Genomic DNA, 21,814 nt, shown 5'->3' with positions numbered 1-21,814 from the left:
TACGTGTGTATGTGTGTATATGTAATATATAATATCTCTTAAAATTCAGATTCAGTTGCTTTTCAGTTTTATTTCCTTAAGTTTCCAATATACAAGTTTAAAAAATAGTCTTTTTACTTAATAATTAGTGAAAGCTGGTGGACTATCCTGGCTTAATTCCGCGAGAAAAAGATTAGAGTAAGAGTATACAATCAGAATAATGTAATTCTCCTGCTTGAACTAAAAGCCAGCTTCTTCCAGCACAACTTCTGATGAAATGTTTTCACTCACTTTATTTTTGATTTATTATAATAAAAATATCTGCACTGTATATCCATATAAATATATGTAACACTGTGCAGTATTTAAAAAATTTATATTTCATGTCTGTTAGCTAATTCTAATTAAGTCTCTGAGCATACATGTTTTTATAATATAAAACCTAGAGTGAAAGGCTAAATATTTTACATTGAGAAAATATAAATGATAAATTATGGTTTTCTATTTTTCCATATTATACAGTTTTCTTAAATGTAATGTAGTAGGCCTCTTTTGTTTTATTTTGTTTTTTAGAGAGAGTCTTGCTCTATCGCCCAAGCTGGAGTGCAGTGGCATGATCTCGGCTGACTGCAACCTCCACCTCCCAGGTTCAACAATTGTCTTGCCTGAGCCTCCCAAGTAGCAGGGACTACAGGTGTGTGCCACCATGCCCGGCTAATTTTTTGTACTTTTAGTAGAGACGGGGTTTCACTGTGTTAGCCAGGATGGTCTGGATCTCCTGACCCTGTGATCTGCCCACCTTGGCCTCCCAAAGTGCTGGGATTACAGGTGTGAGCCACCGTGCCCAGCCAGTAGGCCCATTTCGAGAAAAAGATGTGTTTAAAATTTTTGTACTGATTCGAGACAGAAGGTAAGTATCATTTACTTTCTCATGGCAGTAACCATAGAGTGGCAATTACTTTTACTGTGTGATTACTCATTAGACATTAATAAGTTTATTATTTTAGTATGCATTACTTACAGAGTAGATCTCATGTCATTTATTGGTTGGCTGTCAACAATGACCCATAAATCTAAACACTGTATTTTACTTCTATTTGAATATATCAGAATGTTGAAAAAGTTGGAGTGCCTACCTCAGGTTGACCCTATTTGTTTATTCTAAGGAAGGTCCCAACCTACTTTTGTGGCCTTAACTGTTTTTACATCCTTGTGTATGCTATACTCCTGTCAACCCAGGCTACTTGTTTTTTTCCTGCATGTGACCAACCTTTCTGTCTCCATGATTTTGTTCTTTCTTCCTCCAAACATCTTCTCAATCTCTACACACTGAAATTCTACTCACTATCGAAGGGCTATCTCAAATGTTATGTCTTCCATGAGGTTTTTTTCCTGGCAGTCCCAAGTGCATGAGTGCTCCCCTCCCACTGAGTTCTGCCTTCCATTATAGGAATATTTTACTGCTTTATTCTTTCCTCCTGCTTCCAACTAGGATATAATAAGCTATGGAGAGAAGGAAAGGGCCATGTCTTACTCATCTTGTGTACTAAAGACAATGTACTGCTAACTTAGATTTAACTGTTGGAATAAACTCAATCACACGATTAACTTTAAAAAATCTTGGATTGCTTTTAAAACATAGGAAATCTTCAAACGGTTTTTCAACTGTATTGGCCTTACTCTTGGTGAAAGGAAGATGGGCTACATATTTTAAATGTGCACAAAGAAAAGAAATTTATCATTTTAAAGACTAATCAAGAATATAATTTCATCTGCTACAGAAAAAATTTGAGAGGGATAAGACTGGTATTTATGGCCGGGTGAGGTGGCTCACACCTGTAATCCCAGCACTTTGGGAGGCCGAGGCAGGTAAGTCACTTGAGGTTAGGAGTTCCAGACCAGCCTGGCCAACATGGTGAAACCCCGTCTCTACTAAAAATACAAAAATTAGCCGGGCATGGTGGCACATGCCTGTGATCCCAGCTACTCGGGAGGCTGCAGCAGGAGAATCGCTTGAATCTGGGAGGCTGAGGTTGCAGTGAGCTGAGATTGTGCTACTGCACTCCAGCCTGGGTGACAGAGACTCTGTCTCAACAAAGAAAAAATATATATATATATATATATATATGTATTTACTGGAAAATGTCTGACTTTTTATGTACAGAAAAACTTTACAATAAAGTGGATCTCCTGGGACCTCTTTTCCTGTGGGTGGGGTACTGGCTGAGTATTAGAGGAGTGACTGTGACACAGGATGAACACATAGAAGAGTATGCAAAAAGATTAGGAAGATGTACTTGTGGCAATTTCTGGTTTGAAAGGAAGATTACTTATTGCCTGCAATGTTCAGTGTTGCTCCAAAAACTTTTTTTTAGTCTTGTAGTGAAGCATTTATTATTCACATGCTACCTTCATAAATTAAACATTAACTTCACCATATAAGAACATAAATATGGGCAAGATGATCAGTTGATATAATTCTATCTTCAATGAATTGTATCATTTTCAATGAAGATGCCTTCAGGACACAGACCATTAAATATTCAAGGAGTTAGTGAAGCAAAGTAAAATTTTGTGTTAATTATCAAGTTTATGATTTTTCTAAATTAAAAGGGCTCAAAATTAAAAATTTTTATTAGTATGATCAATGATACTGAATTCCAAGCTTCTATCTTAATTACAACAAGCCAGTTAAAAACATGAGTTTAACAGTAAAACATCATAATCGAAAACACTTTATAATTATTAAAATTTCCCATCTACTTAATCATCCCAAAGTAATAACTGATAGAGTTTTAGCCTATTTCTTTGTTTTCTACTTTCTAGATTTGTGTTACGGTTTCAAATGAAACTGTGATTATATTGCATTGAATCATGAGATTTTATTTTTCCATGTCATTACACATTCTTTGATAATAATTTAATGGCTCTATTATATTCCAACTTACACCTTAAACATTAATTTACTAATTCCACTAAAGTTTGTGTCTACTGTTTTACCTTTTTTTTTTTTTTTTTTTTTTGAGACGGAGTCTTGCTCTTTCACCCAGGCTGGAGTGCAGTGGCGCAATCTCGGCTCACTGCAGGCTCCACCCCCCGGGGTTCACGCCATTCTCCTGCCTCAGCCTCCTGTGTAACTGGGACTACAGGCGCCTGCCACCTCGCCCGGCTAATTTTTTGTATTTTTAGTAGAGACGGGGTTTCACCGTGTTAGCCAGGATGGTCTCGATCTCCTGACCTCGTGATCCGCCCGCCTCGGCCTCCCAAAGTGCTGGGATTACAGGCGTGAGCCACCGCGCCCGGCCTACTGTTTTACTCTTGAGTATAACAAATGAGCATCCTCCTACATAAATCTTGGGTTGTATCTCTGTCATTTCTAGTATTAGAAGTATAGAGTCACATGGTATGAACCTCTTCATGGCTCCTGACACATTTTATCATAGCATTTTCTAAGAAGGATGTGCCAATTTAGTCTTCCACTGTTAACAACCCCAAGACACATTTAATAGTCTGTGTGAAAGTCTCAAAAATAAATGATAAAACTATTTTATTATATAAAAGGATTATGAAAATATTGAAGTATGTTTTAGTTTAGAAGATAAACTTTTATTATTACATAGTGATTTATTAGCTGACTAATAAATACTTATAGACATGTAGGGTAAATAATACTGTAAGTACGTCTTCATCCTTCATTCATCTTAGTAAGATAATAGGTGTGGTGAGTCTGATTTGGCATTTTAAACCTAATGAATCCATGTATTTAATGTTTTATTTATTCAGAAATTTTCTAAATTGTAGATTTGGATAGTTTTATCCAATAAAACTATCAGTCTCAATAAATCTTTAAGTTAAACACATTTTTGGGCAATTCACACAGATCAACAGTGTTCATCCTAATTAAATCTGACACCCACACCACAGGAATTTTCTAAATGCTTAACTGGATAATACTTATTTAAGAACACTATATTTCTTCCTACCCTGCTGCCTCTACTCCTTTAACCATCATGAGAACATGAATACTACTAACTTTATTTCATGAACAATTTCTATATTCTGTGATTTTATTCTAATAATCAAATGCCCATGTGGCTAGTTTGATTACAATACCTGCTGGACTAGGCATGATGGGTGTTCCTGGTGGCCCTCCACCTCCTGGAGGACCCTAAATAATTATACAAAATTTCAGTAAAAATAAGGCATTGCATAAGAAAAAACAGAAGTTAGACTTATATCTATAATAATCCAATTTGAAAATAAGAGCAGAAATATATTTTCTCTATAATTTATTTTCTTTGAATGCACAATCATTTCAATATTCTACAAAACATAATTTAGCTTAAATATGTTGAGACTGTTTTGACAAATTTCCAAAAACAATGAGACTGTAACATTAATTCATTATTCATGACTTAATCATATCAGTTATAATGAGGTTAAGCAGAAATCATTCAACAGGGCCTTTACAAATCCATAAAACAGAAATAGTTCATATGTATTTTTAGTTTTTATAGAAAGCTAAAATTATATTCGCTTAGAGAATATCTTTAAAAATGAAGATATCTGCTTATTGATTCATATTTTTAAAAAATGCTCTGATGTCATTTCTTTCTTCTGTCAGCATCAATTGCAACATTTCTGGAGCACTGTACCTTCCACTATCACATCAATTAGAAATCAGAGGCAAAGTTGACTAATGCTGTGGGTTATTGAGGCTGTAGCTACACAATCAAACTGAAATGGCGATTAGTTAATTCTAAAGTTAATTCGATAATTTCAGATAACCAAAATAGATAATTCAGGCAATGGGCTGTAGGCTTTTTCAGACGCTCTATGTACAGCAATCAAATGAACTTTTAAATGGCAAAATTTTAACTTCATTCTGAATGTACAGATACAGCCTGCCAATTATTTCAGGCGAGATCGGGCACATTCAGGGTGGTATGGCTATAGACCTGCCAATTATTTCAAATAATATCTGTATTTGCACAATTTAAAATTTATTTTAAATAAATGTCTATAATTTCATAAAATGATATATCAGCCTTATTCATTAGTGGCTTTAAGAAAAAATAGGTTTTATACAAATTTTCTTACTTTCATTTTTATTTCATAGAAAATGCAAAGAAAGGCTTGGTTAGTTTTATCGCTTACATGAACACTGAACACTAAGTTCACAGGTCCAAAGTAGCGTGTGCTTTTCACTATGTTAATAAAACACTATTTCCATGGAGAGTGAAATGCTCACTGATTTTCTTCTTATGCATTCCTTTTTTCCCCTCCAGCTAGCCACCACCTCTGAACATTTCTATCGGAAAGATTTCCCTTGTTACCATTTTATCCTTGTTTCTCTGTTAGGCGTTTCCTTCTAAATGGTGTAACGTATTTTCCTCTATGCTGACCTTGAGATGTAGCTAGTATCATAATGTGATGATTAAAAGGTCACTTGTAAGCTCAGGAGGTCATATAAAACCTATTAATTTGACTTCACATTGACATGAATTTTTGGAAAATGTTAATGTGTACCAAATAGTAATAATGATAAAAATAAGTGTTCTCAATTTCAAAGAATGACCAAAAAATGAAATGATTCCTCTAAATTATTAGTCATTATTCTGCCGTCTAATTCATTTGTGATTGGGAGAAAGTTTAATGTCTTCTTAGACGCTATGTGTGGTGCATAGGGTTGGACTGGGGTGTAGATTATTCTCCTGGAGAACTGCGAATTCAAGCATATTATTGTGTAACTGGGGATTACTCTCTTCATGATTGGACAGAGAGTATTGTACTGGTTTTCAGAAACATATGCTGAAGTAAAACACAGTACTCAGGGCAATTCTGGCCAGATTGATAACTGTTTCACTAATGAACATCAACATACGTACTGAGGTTGGCAGATGAAACAACTCAAGATGTTCACTTCTTGGCCAATACACAGGGGCTCTTCTTAACATCTGGACAACTATTTCATTGCCCAAATAAAATGTAACATCAATTCTTATGAGCAAACAAACCCAAATGTACTTACTACATAATTCCCAGGAGATGCTGAGGAGTATGGTATCTGGAACATGAATAGGACAAAAAAATTTTTGATTCATGTAGCAATATGGACACTGACCTAAAATGAATTTATTTCATGATTTTTTGTCAAGTTTTAAAACGTGTCACAAAGCATAGTAAAGGATAAAAAATTTATATCTGTTTAAGTACTGGAAAACTGAATAATAATACCTTGGCTTTACACAAAAGAAGGTAGATTTTAGTCAAGAGGATTTTGGACAGAATAACTGCTTTAAGATATATTGGTTTCAGGTAAGGTGTGCATATTGCATGATACTAATTACTTATTCTGTAAGTAGAAATATATATATTTGTGTACCTAAAAAATGGGAAACCTGAATTTTTCAAATTAGTAGTATTTACACATACAATTTCTAAGCTATGCACTTTTTTTTTTTTAAAGGCAAGTTCAGGCTACTACATTCATGCAGTATGGGTCAATACTTGATAAATAGTCCTTACCACTCCTCCATCCCTTTCTAATTAGCTACCAGAAAACAATATAATAAATGCTAAAAAAAGTTTGTTAATATGAGTCTCCAAAGACTATTAATTTGTGGGGATCAGATATGGGTAACAAACTCCCTTTTTCTCTTCAAATCAAGCTCTTCACCAAGCTCTTTTCTAGAGATTAGAAGGTATTAATACCACATTGCTGTGATAATTTAAGAAATGAAAAACCAGAAAACCTATGTTTAAAAGTAAGCCCTTGAGTGTGTATATTAATAGGGAAAGTTAAATCCAAATATTTTCTTTTTTCACACAAGCTCACTAGCTCACTTGTATGAAGATGATGTACATCCATAAGAGATATTTTTGTCTTATTCTGAAGAACACCAATAGATTACTCTCTACTTGAAGTCAGACAGCCAGGGCCAGAATAGGACCTTTAGGGTAGTGAAAAGATAAGTGCTTGTACTATTCTAAACCCTCTATCCCAATACCTGCAATATAATTAAACATAAAAATAATATGAAACCATAAAGTAAGTATAAGGAAGTACAACAAAGTTATGATTTCCTCTTGATAATTATTTGGTTTTTTGGAAATATTTAATATTAAGTTATTTGAAAAGCTTTTCTCCTTATTTGGTGTTCTTGCTTTGCCTTAAGCACAGAACACATGTCCCGAGGCTCTGCTTGGTCTGCCTATGAGTAATTCGGCACTGCAGATGGCCACTGCTAGAATGCCCAGCATCACCAGGGATGAGAATTAATTCTGCTGAGTACCGGGATTTTTTTATGGCAGCAAACATTTACTTCATTTAGTGAATGAATACAACTTTGCTCTCTTGGGTCCCTTTCAGTTCATGATCTACCTACCATCCATCCTCTGCTTCTCATTTTTTTGGAGGGGACAAGGTCTTTTTTTGTCACCCAGGCTGGAGTGCAATGGGACAAACAGGGCTCACTGCAGTCTCGACCTGCTGGGCTCAAGCGATCCTCCTACCTTGGCCCCACAAGTAGCTGGGACTAAGGCGTGCTCCACTGCGCCTGGCTAATTTTTAATTTTTTGTAGAGATGGAGTTTTTCTATGTTGCCCACGCTAGTCTCAAACTCCTGAGCCAAGCAATCCACCTGTCTTGACCTCCCAAAGTGTCAGGATTACAGGCGTGAGCCGCTGTACCGGGCCTACTTCTCCTTATTTAAATGTGAGTCTGCCCTTCTCAAATCACCAATTTATCTATTGGCTCCTAGGAACAATTTCATCTCTCTCTGTCTTTAGCACTTGGCTCATGTTCTTCCGTCACTCTATATTGCCTATCATCATTCTTAAGCAACTTTAAGATACAATCTAATTAGCCTTTAGATCTTTGGAATTTACAGTTCACTGCCTTGCTTTACTTTACAATATACTGCCCTCTCCTCCATTTATGAGTATGGTCACATCCTAGAACTCTTCACTGAACAACTAACTCCCTGGCCTGACATCTTTCTTACTCCTCATGACACTTACAAAAATTACTCTATATTCCAACCAGGGTTTTCTTGCATCACAATTCCACCATGTTTACTTAGTACATTATTTCTCTATTAGTTTATAACGAAATTGCCTCTGCCCCTCCTTCATGGCACTGTCAACATTTTATTCCTCTCTCCAATGTCTTAAATTCATTATCATAAAGTCTACTTTGTTAATTTCCATTTCTTTGATCACCCTCTAGCCAGCCAACCTTTCTGTTTTAAAGCACAGATTTCCTGGAGAGAAACACAAAACAAGGTTGACAAGATCCAAAATGTAATCATGCTCTCCAACTTCTACCTCATCTTAACAAATATCTGGAAGCATTTTTGGCTCAGCCTTTATGAAAGCCTTGAAGCTTACTGGTAATGTGTCAGTAAACCCAGTAAACTTCATGGGGGGAAAAAAGCCCTGATTTATAGTATTTGCCAGTTACTGTGGTGTAAATATTCCCACATGGCAGATATTAAGCTAACAGTGGTTTAACAAACAGCTCATGAAATTCCTGAATATTTAACAATGGACTCTTGTGAGCTGGCAAATCATGGTGATTACACCATCCTGAGTAAATATTTTGTCTTCCTGTCATACATTGAAGCTATCGTGCTCTTGCTATACCTTCATTTTCAGCTCAACATTCTATTATTTATAGATTTAAATTTTCATGTATCATCCCAGAAAGGAAAAAAAAACATTCTGTTTATTTCCAAAGGTAGCTTTTCCCAACTATCTCATTCTTAAGTCCTTGCTCTTTTTATATTATTTATTTATTGTATTCTATTTATTTATTTTTTGAGATTGGGTTTCGCTCTTGTTGCCCAGGCTGGAGTGCAGTGGCGTGATCTAGGCTCACTGTAACCTCTACCTCCTGGGTTCAAGCGATTGTCCTGCCTCAGCCTCCCAAGTAGTTGGGATTACAAGTGCCTGCTATCACGCCTGGCTAATTTTTGTATTTTTAGTAGAGATGGTGTTTCACCATGTTGGCCAGGCTGGTCTCGAACCCCTGACCTCAGGTGATCCACCCACCTTGGCCTCCCAAAGTGTTGGGATTTACAGGTGTGAGTCATTGTGCCTGGCCTCCTTTTACACTTTTAATTTCTCCTTCATGATTCCTTCAAACAGTTAAATAAGATAAACATTTAAAAATACTTTTACAAATGTTATCTCAACTAGTTGCTCAATTTCTTTCAATTTTTTGCCCTGTCAAGCTCTTTATTTGTGGCTTATGCTGTTTCCACTACATAGTCTTTGATGCCTTTATTAAAAATCAGCATTTGGGCTCCTAGCCCTAGGACCAGTAGTGTGAAGGACATAAAATATAACAATACAGGTAGAAGTACCATGTGAGTACAGAAGATATATTTGAGCTGGACAGCTGGGACTTACAGAGAGTAGATGCCCATCAGAAAGACAAAGAGAAGAACTGCCATAAAAAAACAAAGAAAGAAAGAAAGAAAAGAAATCATGGTTTATTTGGGAAATGCTATGCTATGTTATATAGCTGCTATAGTGTGGGGGCTTATAGGGGGTTGTGGTAAAGGGTGAGGCTGCACAGTCAGACTATGAATGAATTTATGCTGTAGGAAATAAGGAGTCATGGGTTTTATAGAGACATGTTCAAATGTATGTTTTTAAAATCCTTTTTTATTTTTAAATGTTTTGTACAGACAGAGCCTCACTTTTTTCTCCAAGCTGGTCTCAAACTCTTGGCCTCAAGCTATCCTCCTGACTCAACTTCCTGAAGTGCTGGGATTACAGGCATGACCCACCACACGTGGCCCTAAATTTATGTTTCAGAGAAATAAGTCTAGAGGCATCATGGAATAAGTTAGAAGACCACTGGAAAAAAATCCAGGCAAGAGATGATAAAGAGTGATAGGCAGTGCTGATGAAGATAAGCAAGAGTAGGAGAATTTGAGGGTCATTTCACAAAGTACTTGGCAGAGCTTGGTGACAAAGTGGGTGTGGCAGACAAAGAAAGGAAGGAGTTAAGATAATTCCCAGGTTTTCAACTTGGTGACTGAGTAAATGACGGTGCTGCTCATTTATACATAGGGAATTCAGGAAGTGGGGCAGGTTTGGGGAAATGTCTGATTATTGGATTTGAAGGTACCAGAAGACACCGAGGTAGATATGATAAACAAACTTTTAGAAATGCAGATCTAGAACTTATCAGAGACCAGGACTAAGGATACAGCTTCAACTGAATAAATTTCTACTTTGTGCTGGACAAGGTACTTGATCTAGGATTAAACTAGATTTTTGGTAGTTGAAACAACACGGTAGCATTAAAATGAAAAAAAAAAAAAAAAAAAAAGCAGCCAAGAAATGTAATTAGAAAACACTGCCAATTAAGAATGGGTGGAGACCAGGCATGGCAGCTCATACATGTAATCCCAGCACTTTGGGAGGCTGAGGTGGGAGGACTGCTTGAGCCCAGGAGTTTGAGACGAGCCTGGGCAATATGGCAAAACCTTGTCTCTACAAAAAACAAAAAAAATTAGCCAAGCATGGTGGCATGTGCCTCTAGTCCCAGCTACTCAGGAGGCTGAGGTGGGAGGATTGCTTGAACACAGGAGGTGGAGGTTGCAGTGAGCTGAGACTGCACCACTTGTACCACTGTACTCCGGCATGGGCAACAGAGTGAGACCCTGTCCCCACACCCCGCCCCACACCCCGCCCCCCCGCAAAAAAAAGAGACATAGAGAGAAAGAATGGTGGATATGTGACTGGATGAAAATCAGGAAAAATATAAAAAGTCAAGCAAGCTAGACTTTTAAGACGGAGGTAGTAGATGCAGTGATTAGGAAATATCTAAACTGGGTTTATTCTTGAATGCTGTCAGGCTTAAGCTTTTTACCTTTCTGTGATACACCTAAAGGTAACTAATAAAAAAGTAATAAAAATACGGAAAACTAAAGAAATATTATTAAACTGAAAAAAGAAAAGCTACTAAGAGAAAACCAAGGAGTCAAATATCTCAAAGGTTAGGTATGATGAGGATAGAAAGTAAGTCATTGTGTTGGGTTGGTAAGTAGAAAGTCACTAATAACCTTCAGAATAGGAATTGAAATGGGTTGGGAAGTAAATTCAATAAACTTCCATTCATTACGTGTTATGTTTCAGGCACTTCATTGCCACATGGTGATGAAAAAGACAGGCCAAGTAATTAATTATCTAGGAGAAGGTGGTGAGGGAGTGGAAGTATGGGAGACGTGGGATGGTGGCTGGAGACTGAGGAAGGGTTGAGAGAAGTTTTGTACTGGTAACCCCGCCCAACTCTAGAGGAGTGGAGAACTAGGGCTTTCAGGTTGTCTTAGGATTTTGTTCATGGCATGGCACTAGAGGAGAGTTCCAGTCAATGGAAAGGGACATAGACTAAAGACTCATTTGAAAGAGTGAATGAGTAGGATATGCAAAGAAGTAACAAGAAATAGAATAAAGAGAATGATAGGGACAGGTGTGGTGGCTCACGCCTGTAATCCCAGCAATTTGGGAGGCCAAGGTGGGTGGATCACCTGAGGTCAGGAATTCGAGACCAGCATGGCCAACACGGTGAAACCTTGTCTCTACTAAGAATACAAAAGTTAACTGGGCATGGTGGTCAGTGCCTGTAATCCTAGCTACTCGGGAGGCTGAGGCAAGAGAATCGCTTGAACCTGGGAGATGGAGGTTGCAGTGAGCCGAGATTGTGCCACTGTACTCCAGCCTGGGTGACAAGAGCAAAATTCCATCTCAAAAAAATAAAATAAAATAAAACAATAAATAACAATTAAAAAGGGAGAGAGAGAGAATAGACAGAAGGGTCAGAATTGAAAAGAAAAAAATATATATATATTTCTATTTCTGAGGTAAGAAGGAAGAAAGGTGACTAAAGGTCTGATAACATTGGACGCAAAGGGCAGAATCTGAAGAAATTTGAATCTAATGGTCTCTTCTTCTCCTCTGTAAAATATGACGCAATTAGCTGATAGAGAAGGGGCCAAACATAATGTAGGTGCAGAATGAGAATAAAGAATTGCAATAGTATTCACTGAGGAGGACATGAAAAGTAGCTAAGGAAGAGTGAAAAAACCAAACTGCTGGTAAAGCATCAGGGAGGACCTGGCTGAGGCTGAACACCACAGATCCTAATTATAATGTGTTAAGTATAAGGATAGAAATATGCATTAGGCATCGTGGAAGAATCAAAGGTGTCCTACAAATATTTCAAATTCAACGTTCACAAAAAAAAAAACAAAAACCAAAGCCCCCAAACCTCATTGCCTACCTCTACACCTGCTTCTTTTCCTGTGATCCTAGCTCAGTTGTGTTATTCCCATTCTCCCAGCTACCTGGATTCAAAGAGTTGAAATCACCTTCAAAACTCTTTCCTTCTCTTTATCCCTAAATCCTCCTTCTAACCCTACCCTATACTTTATATTAAATACTCATTAAGATGAAATGAAAGGTAAAAATGAAGATGTAGAAGATAAGCAAAATTAGAGGATTAGAAAGTCAGAAACACAGAATTTGACGAACTTATTATTTGACAGAGAATAAAATTAAGGGCCATACATACTGTCTGGCTAATCTAGACAGATCACTCAAAAGCTGTGATGAGAATCCAAATATTCTGAAATATTCTGAGTCCCAATACCCATGACTGTGGTGCTGTGGTAGAGGGCAGAGAAGTAACTAGAGGACTTTCATTTTGTTAAATGATCTGTAACATTTTAGATAAGTGCCTTTCTTCAACTGTGAAGTTTAAAGCTATCTTTACAAGCACTGGTTTACTAGAAATAAGGGAAGATAATATCAAGACATTATCTGTGCCACATGAAATTAAAAATATTCTATTTTAGTGCTTTTTAAAAAAATGAGCACCTATTTGTACAGAGCAGAGCCTATTCGGAGTAATGTGTTCATATTTCCTTTAGGCTTAATCACTATTAATAGATGCATATTTTCCTTAAAGGAGTTTCCTCTTTTTCTCCTGACAAGTGAGCGAATTAATGAGTACAATGCTATACTGAACATTTTGTTGTTTATGCCTATCCGCTCTTTTACTATCCATTCCTTTAATTTTCTTTAGTAAACTATTTCTGCCTTATTTTTTTTCCATGTGGCTTGGGTGGGACTCAGGATGACATAATTTAAACTTTTGGAACCAAGTGTGCTCAAAACCAAAAATATATCTGTACTTTTCAGATATATGATCCAGTAATACTCTTTTTCAGTATAAGTCTAGTTTGGTTGGTTTTCTGGACCTTGTAATCAAAAGTGTCTATTTTCAATAAAATGCTTGATAATGATCAGAACTTGTGCAAAGATCAGAATCCTTTGTGAAAAAGACAAAAAAACGAAAAACTACAATTAGGGAGTTTGTAAATAAACCTCTAAGTAAGAATCTGAGACCAATACTGTAATGCTCAGAGGTAAGAAAATTAAAAATAAAAATCATAACTTTTATTTGGAATTAAAAATATGAGTTTGCCCTTAAAAATGTTTTTCCTGCTGTCATGTAAAAGAGTGCCAAAAATATTTTTGACCAAAACACTTTTATGTGACAAAATTATGGACAAAGATCAGGCAATAAATACATATATTATGGATAAGACAGACAGGTTTCATACTTTCAGAGAAGTGACTTATAAACATGGAAAGTAGAAAGGCTAGACTGAACCCTGTAGGGATGGACTGAAATGGAAGCATCAGTGTGCACTCATGCTTTTAATACAAATAGGTAAAGGTATAGACATGTGTGGGTGTGTGTATACACATACATAATATTTCCTAGTTCTGTTAGTTGAGAGGGCCTAAAAGTTGTATTACTCTGGTGGGTTCTAAATACCAATATCCAGTAAAAGAACCCCAAGCTCCTTAAAGAAGTGGCTGTTTCCAGGGCTAAAACTGGGAAAATGTAAGAAGAGCTTCAAAGTGATCAGAGAAAAATGGGGACATGTTAAAAGGTTAAGTGATCCCACTTAAAGGGGAAAACTTGGAACAATTTTAGCATCCTAAACCCACAGAATAAAATAATTCATGAATACATCTTATATACATAAATGAATATGAATGGAAAAGAAAAAACAACTCTGTTATAGTTAGCTAACTAATAAACGGAGAAGAAAAGACAGAATTCAAAAATATCCATTTGGCAACCAACAAAGTAAAAAAGTGATTCAGGCAAGAATCATCAATAGATGTCCAAAATAGCAGATGAAAGTATAAGGAGGAAGAGGAGACCTACTGTACATTCAAAGTATGTCTCTAAGTTAATAAGTACAAGGGGAAAAATAGTGATTCTATAGTGGAGAAACCAGACAAGCACCACCTTAACTAAATGATCAAAATTAACATCAACAATAATGGGACAAATCATCATGTGCCTCCTGAAATGATGCATTGAGAAAAACACAATATTTTCTTTTTTTTTTTTTTGAGACGGAGTTTCACTCTTGTTGCCCAGGCTGGAGTGCAATGGCATGATCTCGGCTCACTGCAACCTCCGCCTCCTGGGTTCAAGTGATTCTCCTGCCCAGCTTCCTGAGTAGCTGGAATTATAGGTGCCTGCTACTACACCCGGCTAATTTTTCGTATTTTTAGTAGAGACGGGGTTTCACCATGTTGGCCAGGCTGGTTTCGAACTTCTGACCTCACGTGATCACCTGCCTCGGCCTCCCAAAGTGCAGGGATTACAGGTGTGAGCCACTGCACCCGGCCAAAAACCACAAAATTACTTCTGTAGTATCCCTGACAAATATATATAACCTAAATCTAATCAGGAGGAAATAGATAAAACCAAATTATATACATTCTAAATAATCTTGCTTGGAGTTTTTTAACTCCAAGGTTAAGAAAGACCAAAACAAACAACCTCCCGCTCCAAACAAAAACAAGCTGAGAAACTGTTCCAAGTTAAAGGAGACAAAGAGACACGAAGGATGAATGTAACAAGTAAATTGGGATTTTCTTTTGTTAGAAAAGATTATTGAGCCAATTAGTGAAATCTGAATAAGAGCTGTAGATTAGAAAACAGCATTACATCAGAGTTGATTTCCTTATTTTGATCATTTTACTGGGGTTATAAAAAAATTATGTGTTAGTTTTTTAGGAAATATACATGCAAGTATTTAGGGATAAAGTTTCAGGAAATTTAAACAGTTTAAAAATACATTTATGTAGAGAGAAGAAATAATAAAGCAAATGTGGTAAGACATTATTAACAATTGGGAATCTGGGTGAAGGGTGTATGGAAATTCTTTGTAGTATTCTTGCAATGTTTAAATCTGAAGTTATTTCAAAATAAACATTTAAAAGAAAAAATAGTAAACCATATTTGAAAACAGCAAAAACAAAACAAACAACTACTTTAATATGCTGCCTTGAGGAGTCAGAGACTAACTGTATTGATAAAAACTGAAAAGTGTTTTAATATTAAATATGGGCAGGAAGTCTAAGAAACTTGGAATTCAACATAATTTGGATAAGTTGTCACCACAAAATGATCCATGGTTTTTGGGGAAAAATACCTCCTTAATACTTCTTGCTTCTGTTTCATAGAAGCCCTATGTCTTTGCTAGAAAGTCGTCAGTTATCTATGATTTTTTTCCCCTTGTTCTTACAATGGTCATTTTCAGAGGCCTACTTTTCCTTTGGATGCTCAGGATGATGACTACTTTCTCTCTTTAAAGAGAGAGCGATAGGCCTCCTCCACTTCTTTTCCCTATTCTCATACTTTGAGTAAGGGTAGATGTTTGCACATTTGGTATATATTCATCGAGGAGACTGCTTTCAACTCCATTACTTGCCTACATGTGTGCTAGTCAAATGCTCATTTCAGACTGGTGGAAAGCAGTTTGATGTGTACAGCTTTTACCCTAATTCCTAATATTTCTCAGGGTCTAAAATAATGCAGAACTGCTAGTGTGTTATAGCGTATTCTCCTACCCACAGTGCCCAGCGCTATGAAATCCTAATGAGATGGAGTACCTAAAAAACTAAAAGTCAACAGAACACAGAGCTCTCTTCTCATCTATACTGTTTACTTGGATAATATACACCCTTGGTACAATGAAACATCCTTGTCACTATCAACCGCTCAAACCCTGTCCACCTTCCTAGGTGCCTTGTGGGAGATATAATCTTTGGATGAGTGTGTAAAAGAAGGTACTTACAGAGGTCGGTAGTGGTGGGTGTGAATTGTACTCTGGCTGCCTGCAATGGGCAGTAAAGGGATGACTGGCTGAGCTGACAATGAGGAATACGAGAATGGTTTTTGTGCTTCTAGGTGGGAAGGTTTCCATAGTTAAGGTGAGCCATTGGTTGTGCTTTTCCATCTAGCTTCATGAGACATGCAGATAATGGAAATTCTTTCCAGATTCTGGCACTGGAAAGAGTTTTCTATGCTACAAAAAATGTTTTCTTGCATTCCTTTTATGGGCATTTAAATAGGAAGTTAAAATAAATGTATCTTGACCTGCTAGACAGGTGTCATTTTAAAGTGAAATCTTGAATGAATTGGTTAGGTCAAATAGTAAGAAGCTAATAGATTGTAAGAAGTAAACTCTTCTAAAGCATGTAAGCAAACGAAAATAATTGTGAAGGTGTAAAGGTACTCTATTCCAACACGATCTGGCAAAACACTATTTTAGAAGAAAGATTTGTTGAAATTAAATAGCACACTGAAGACTCAAATGGAAGCAACATCATTCTTTTCACTTCAAATAATTTCAATTACTTAGCAAACATCATAGCTATTAAAATTAAGAGGAAAGCAGATAACATGAATTAACATTTTAAAAAATACATGACAGTTATTTACTTGAGCTGAAAGTGATTCCTCCTTCAAAACAGCAATGGATTTAGGATGATTCTTCCTATAACCTAACCTTAAACACTGGATCAGTTTCATATTCATTTAACATTAAGGCCACTGCTAGCCAATGAAGATACATTTGTACATATTAGCAAAAGGCATCCTCTTTGGGTAGATGCCCATTGACTTCACAAGGGGATCACAGGTTGTATTTCATTCTCCTACTGACTCCCTTGACCCAGGAACCTTTGTGCAGTGCACACAGTACACAGATGTACACGGCAGACTTCTCTCACATATCAAAGAATTCAAGGTTTCAAAGACAAGAAGGAAAAACATCTCCAGGATCACAACATTAAAATCATACTAATTTTAAGATTGATAGCTTAATTTTCAGCCTGTGCATATATTTCTGTGACATTATTGCGAGATAAATATTAGTGCCATCAAACCACTGCCACAAATATATAAGGAAAATTCCCAAGATGTCAGGTATATAGAGAGATGTACAAGGATGGCAATTTAGCTAACAGGCACGAGGTAAATGTGCATTTGCTTTCTGGGGCAGCAAGAAAGCAAACCTAGATGTAACTGATATAGCAAATAAAATTATAATAATTTGGCTTCTTCTAACAGGTTGATTGTATTTGGCAATTCAGTGATTATTAATAGTTATTTTAGAAGATCAAACCATTTTATGATACAGATCACTATTTATAGGCTATTGTAGTATATACTTAAGTCACACTATTTCAATTTTTATTCTTGAAAGTCTTGTTGACAACAGAATGCATGTTTATATTAGACCTTGAAGTGAAAGAAAATTACACAATTTCAAAAAATTATGCATCTTTTTCTAAAATTTATATTAAACTTCTTTTTGAATGATTACTTAAAAAAGGGTTACTACAACCAATTGCAAGACTTTCAAAAGCAAAATGTTTTTGTGATTTTTGTTAAATGTTACAAAATGCAAAATATTAAAATATATATTATATATATATACTCACTGAATTGGCATTTGTTGGGTTTGGCCAAGGTCTACCACCACCTGGACCCCTACAAAACAATTTGATAAATGAAATTTTAACCTATGCTTTGAAGGTTTCACAATAATCAATGACAAATCACAAAATATAACATTTACAATTCAGTTACCATGCAGTTCTAGTTTGGCACTGAAATTACTCTCTTTATATTTATTTTAATAGCTTTTTACATTAATTAAGTCCCCCAAAAGAAAAGTTTTCTTCCCAAATTGAACTGCTTTTAGAAAGCCCAGTTTTATTTTAATATTAAATGGTTATTGTTATAAAGATGGTAATCACTCATAGGAGTAAATATATACATACATTGAAATCATTATAAAACACACTTCTGTAGTGAAAAGTGTTATGAACTAAATATAAACCATAACCTTGTGATATCAATATAAGAGCTTCCTGTATCTCATTCAAAATAAAATTTGTAAAACATCAATATATGTAAAATGATTGCTCCTATTAAGCTATAAGCAAATAAAAATATATAAAAGGTATCTAAAATTGCCTCCTTTTAAAAAAAACACAGAGTATCACACATTACTTTCATATTTATTAATCTATCTTTCAATGCTACTGATGATTTAGTTACTATTAAATGAGAAATCCCATTTCTTGTTCTCATAATTTCAGTCCAGATAGTGGCCAGAGCAAATCTTAGAAAAAATGGGAGATAATCTATGCCAATATATTACTTCATTTTAGAGTAAAGGAGAATGTTCTGTATTCCACAGCTTATAAGGACACCGAGCTTTTAAAGTAAAATTAATGCCTAATTAGTTAAATCAAAAAGGTCTCTTGTCCTCATACTTTAGTACTAAATTGTGTACCTGAATAAATACCATCTTATGAAAAGCAGACTACTGTCAGTCGGCTTCCTCTAATTAGGGTCATTTAAAATTCCCCTTCCTTTGAATCACTAAGACAATGAAAATCTTTAAAAAAAATTCCTTGATTCTAGAGACCTTAAACCTAAAATTCTAAATCATGAGTGTCCCATCTTTGGACCACTGGAAGAAGATTGTGTCCACTGGACAGACACTGGATTGTGTCCAATCCTTGGGCCACACTGGAAGAAGAATTGTCTTGGGCTACACATAAAATACACTAACACTAACGATAGTTGATGAGCTAATAATAAAAAAAAAGAATTACAAATAAAATCTCATAATGTTTTAAGAAAGTTTACAAATTTGTATTGGGTCACATTCAAAGCCATCCTGGGCCACATGTGGCCCACGGGCCACAGGTTGGACAAGCTAGTTCTAAATGTTAGATAAAGAGGCTGAACAAGTTAGTTATTATATTACCCATGTTTGCATGGAATATTTAGAACAGTTTTCAGTTTTGTTTTGAGATTCCCTAGAGGTGTGAGCAGCACGGAAGGGAATGAGTCCTGTCCCTGGGCTCTAGTAGGAATGCCCAAGTCGAATATTTTCCCAATTCAGCTTGAGGTATAGAAGATACCAGTGTGGACTTGACAAAATTTTGTGCATAGGGAGAAAGAAGGTGAGAGGCATTTGTATTGATTATCTTTGGAAATTGTTGCCTCTCCAAGATGACGATGGTGATGATGATTTTACAATTAATTACTGGAACACTTCAGAAAAATGATTTTACCTATAGGATTCAGTGTCCTAATGGGCAGAATCTAAAGTAAAACATAAGATATGTGTTGACCAAGTAAAACATTTGGGTAGTAAGGTACACCCACATGATTTGTTTGATGTTAAATAAAACACAGTAAAAAAACTCGGGAACATTTATCTTAAAATGACATAAAAGTACACCATATGCAGATCCTGGCAAAATTTATATATAATAATGTTATGTAGATAATCTTATAATTTTGAAATATCATAAACAAACAAGTACTGTATGAATAAGATGCATATATAGAATAAACTATTTTTATTTTCAAATTTGTCTAATGTTAAACATGCTAACCTAAATGTTAAAATAATATATAATTTAACTTAATTGCATTAAATGTTACATTTGTCATAACATTATATATTTCAATTTGATAAATACCAATCTAGTTCCAACATACTATGTATTTCATAATAAATTTCATTTTACTATTAAGTATTAATAATTCATATGGATAAGTTAAATTTCTCCTAACATTATCATTGTGTTTGAAAATACTTTAAGTTTCACAAGTGTTTTATAAAAAGTGAGGGTTATAGTAGAGAGTAGTTCTATTAGAACAACTAGTTAAGCTCAGTAATTCCCACTCCTTTTGAGGGCCCTCAGTATTATTAAGAAAATAATTTACAAACTATAACATAGGAATTATTTTGAATGAAAATTTCTATGTAAGTATGGTTTGAAGTAGAATCAGGCTGGACATGATAGTTTATGCCTGTAATCCCAAAGATTTGGGAGGCTGAGGCAAGTGGACCACTTGAGCTCAGGAGTTCAAGGCCATTCTGAGCAACATGTAGAAACCCCATCTACACAAAAAATACAAAAATTAGCCGGGCGTGGTGGCGCATGCCTGTGGTCCCAGCCACTTAGGAGGCTGAGGCAGGAGAATTGCTTGAACCGGAGAGGCGGAAGTTGCAGTGAGCCGAGATCGTGCTATAGCACTCCAACCTGGGTGGAGAAGTCTGCATTTTTTGGTAAGGAGGTTGATTTTGACTAAATCAAATCAACCACTATTACCAAAGAAAAAAATCCTCTTTTCTTTTCTTTTTTTTTTTTTTGGTTTGGGACACAGTCTTGCTCTGTCACCTAGGCTGGAGTGCAGTGACAGGATCTCAGCTCACTACAACCTCCACTTCCCAGGCTCAAGCCATTCTCGTGCCTCAGTCTCTCAAGAATCTGGGATTACAGACACCTGTCAACATGCCCAGCTCATTTTTGTATTTTTAGTATAGATGGGGTCTCCCCATGTTGCCCAGGCTGGTCTCAAACTCCTGACCTCAAGTGATCCGCCTGCCTTGACCTCCCAAAGTGCTGGGATTACAGGCATGAGCCACTATGCCTGGCCTGAAAAATCCTCTTTCTTCTGTAATTATTTTATTTCAAAATAATAACTACACAAACTTCATAACTCTGCAGGATATAATACAGAATAAGAAGATCCTCTGAAATCCTTTGGCCTCTTAGTATTGCTTAATAGTAATGTATACAAAGTTGAGTTAGGGGTGCTTTAATACTAACTCCTAAATTCTTTGGAAACTTATAAAAATGTATTTAATTTAGAAATACATGATTATTCAAATTTCCTTTAAACAATAATATACAATGCATTAGAAAATTATATTTTGGCCATAACTTATAAATGCTACTTTAAATTACTTAAATTTAGCTTTTGCTTCTAAGATACAATACTAGTTACAGAAATATAGAAAGTAAGTTTTTCAGTGACACAACATAATTTATCCTAAGTTTAGAGCATGAAAACAAAGTTTTTTAAACAATAAGGTTACCAAATTTACTTCCAAGTGATTTATTCTGCAATAAAGAAATACAGTTGCCAGTTAGAATAAGTATTTAATTACTTTAGTGACCAGGGTTGGAAATTTTTTATTGTCATTATACTTTCATGGCAAATAAGAAAAAATGACAAGCTAAAGAAAATTATCCAGGTATGAGTCTCTGGCATGTTACTCCTAACTCCTAACACACAAATATTTTTGTTACTTAAATAGTTTAGTCAGTTCAAGACAGAGCTTAAGGTAACACCCTTCTAATGCCTTTTTCTTCAATTTTTAAGGAATATGCAAAATTCCTTAATGACATGAAGCTACAAATACGTTAGGAATACTGTGTGTATGCATTACAGTTAGACTTTGTTTTAAAGATAATACATTATAAAGTGAATTTCAATAAAGCTTACCCTATTGAGTGCAATGGAGATAATATGTTTCACTTTTTATGTCTCTAAACAAGCCTTTGCTTTTTTGGGGCCAATATCAATATAATAGTTACACTCTTATAGAGCATTCATACCTGA

The 21,814-nt window shown here is 35.6% G+C and overlaps 1 protein-coding gene across 4 annotated transcripts in view; it reads right to left on the bottom strand.

The window, feature by feature from the left end:
• The window catches only part of SSBP2 (single stranded DNA binding protein 2), a 330,775-nt gene that overhangs the window by 26,136 nt on the left and 282,825 nt on the right, over nucleotides 1-21,814 (bottom strand). For all 4 annotated transcript variants that reach the window (XM_032156927.2, XM_032156925.2, XM_032156928.2 and 1 more), the window contains 3 exons: nucleotides 17,818-17,866; nucleotides 6,011-6,046; nucleotides 4,093-4,147 (listed from right to left, as the gene is read on the bottom strand). In XM_032156927.2, coding sequence (XP_032012818.1) covers nucleotides 4,093-4,147; nucleotides 6,011-6,046; nucleotides 17,818-17,866 — 140 coding nt within the window. The remainder of the gene's footprint in view (nucleotides 1-4,092; nucleotides 4,148-6,010; nucleotides 6,047-17,817; nucleotides 17,867-21,814) is intronic.

Source organism: Hylobates moloch, unplaced genomic scaffold, assembly GCF_009828535.3.
Source record: "Hylobates moloch isolate HMO894 unplaced genomic scaffold, HMol_V3 SCAFFOLD_6, whole genome shotgun sequence".
NCBI lineage: Eukaryota > Metazoa > Chordata > Mammalia > Primates > Hylobatidae > Hylobates > Hylobates moloch.
The sequence above is the reverse complement of the archived record's forward strand: the minus strand, read 5'-3'. Positions and strand labels throughout refer to the sequence as shown.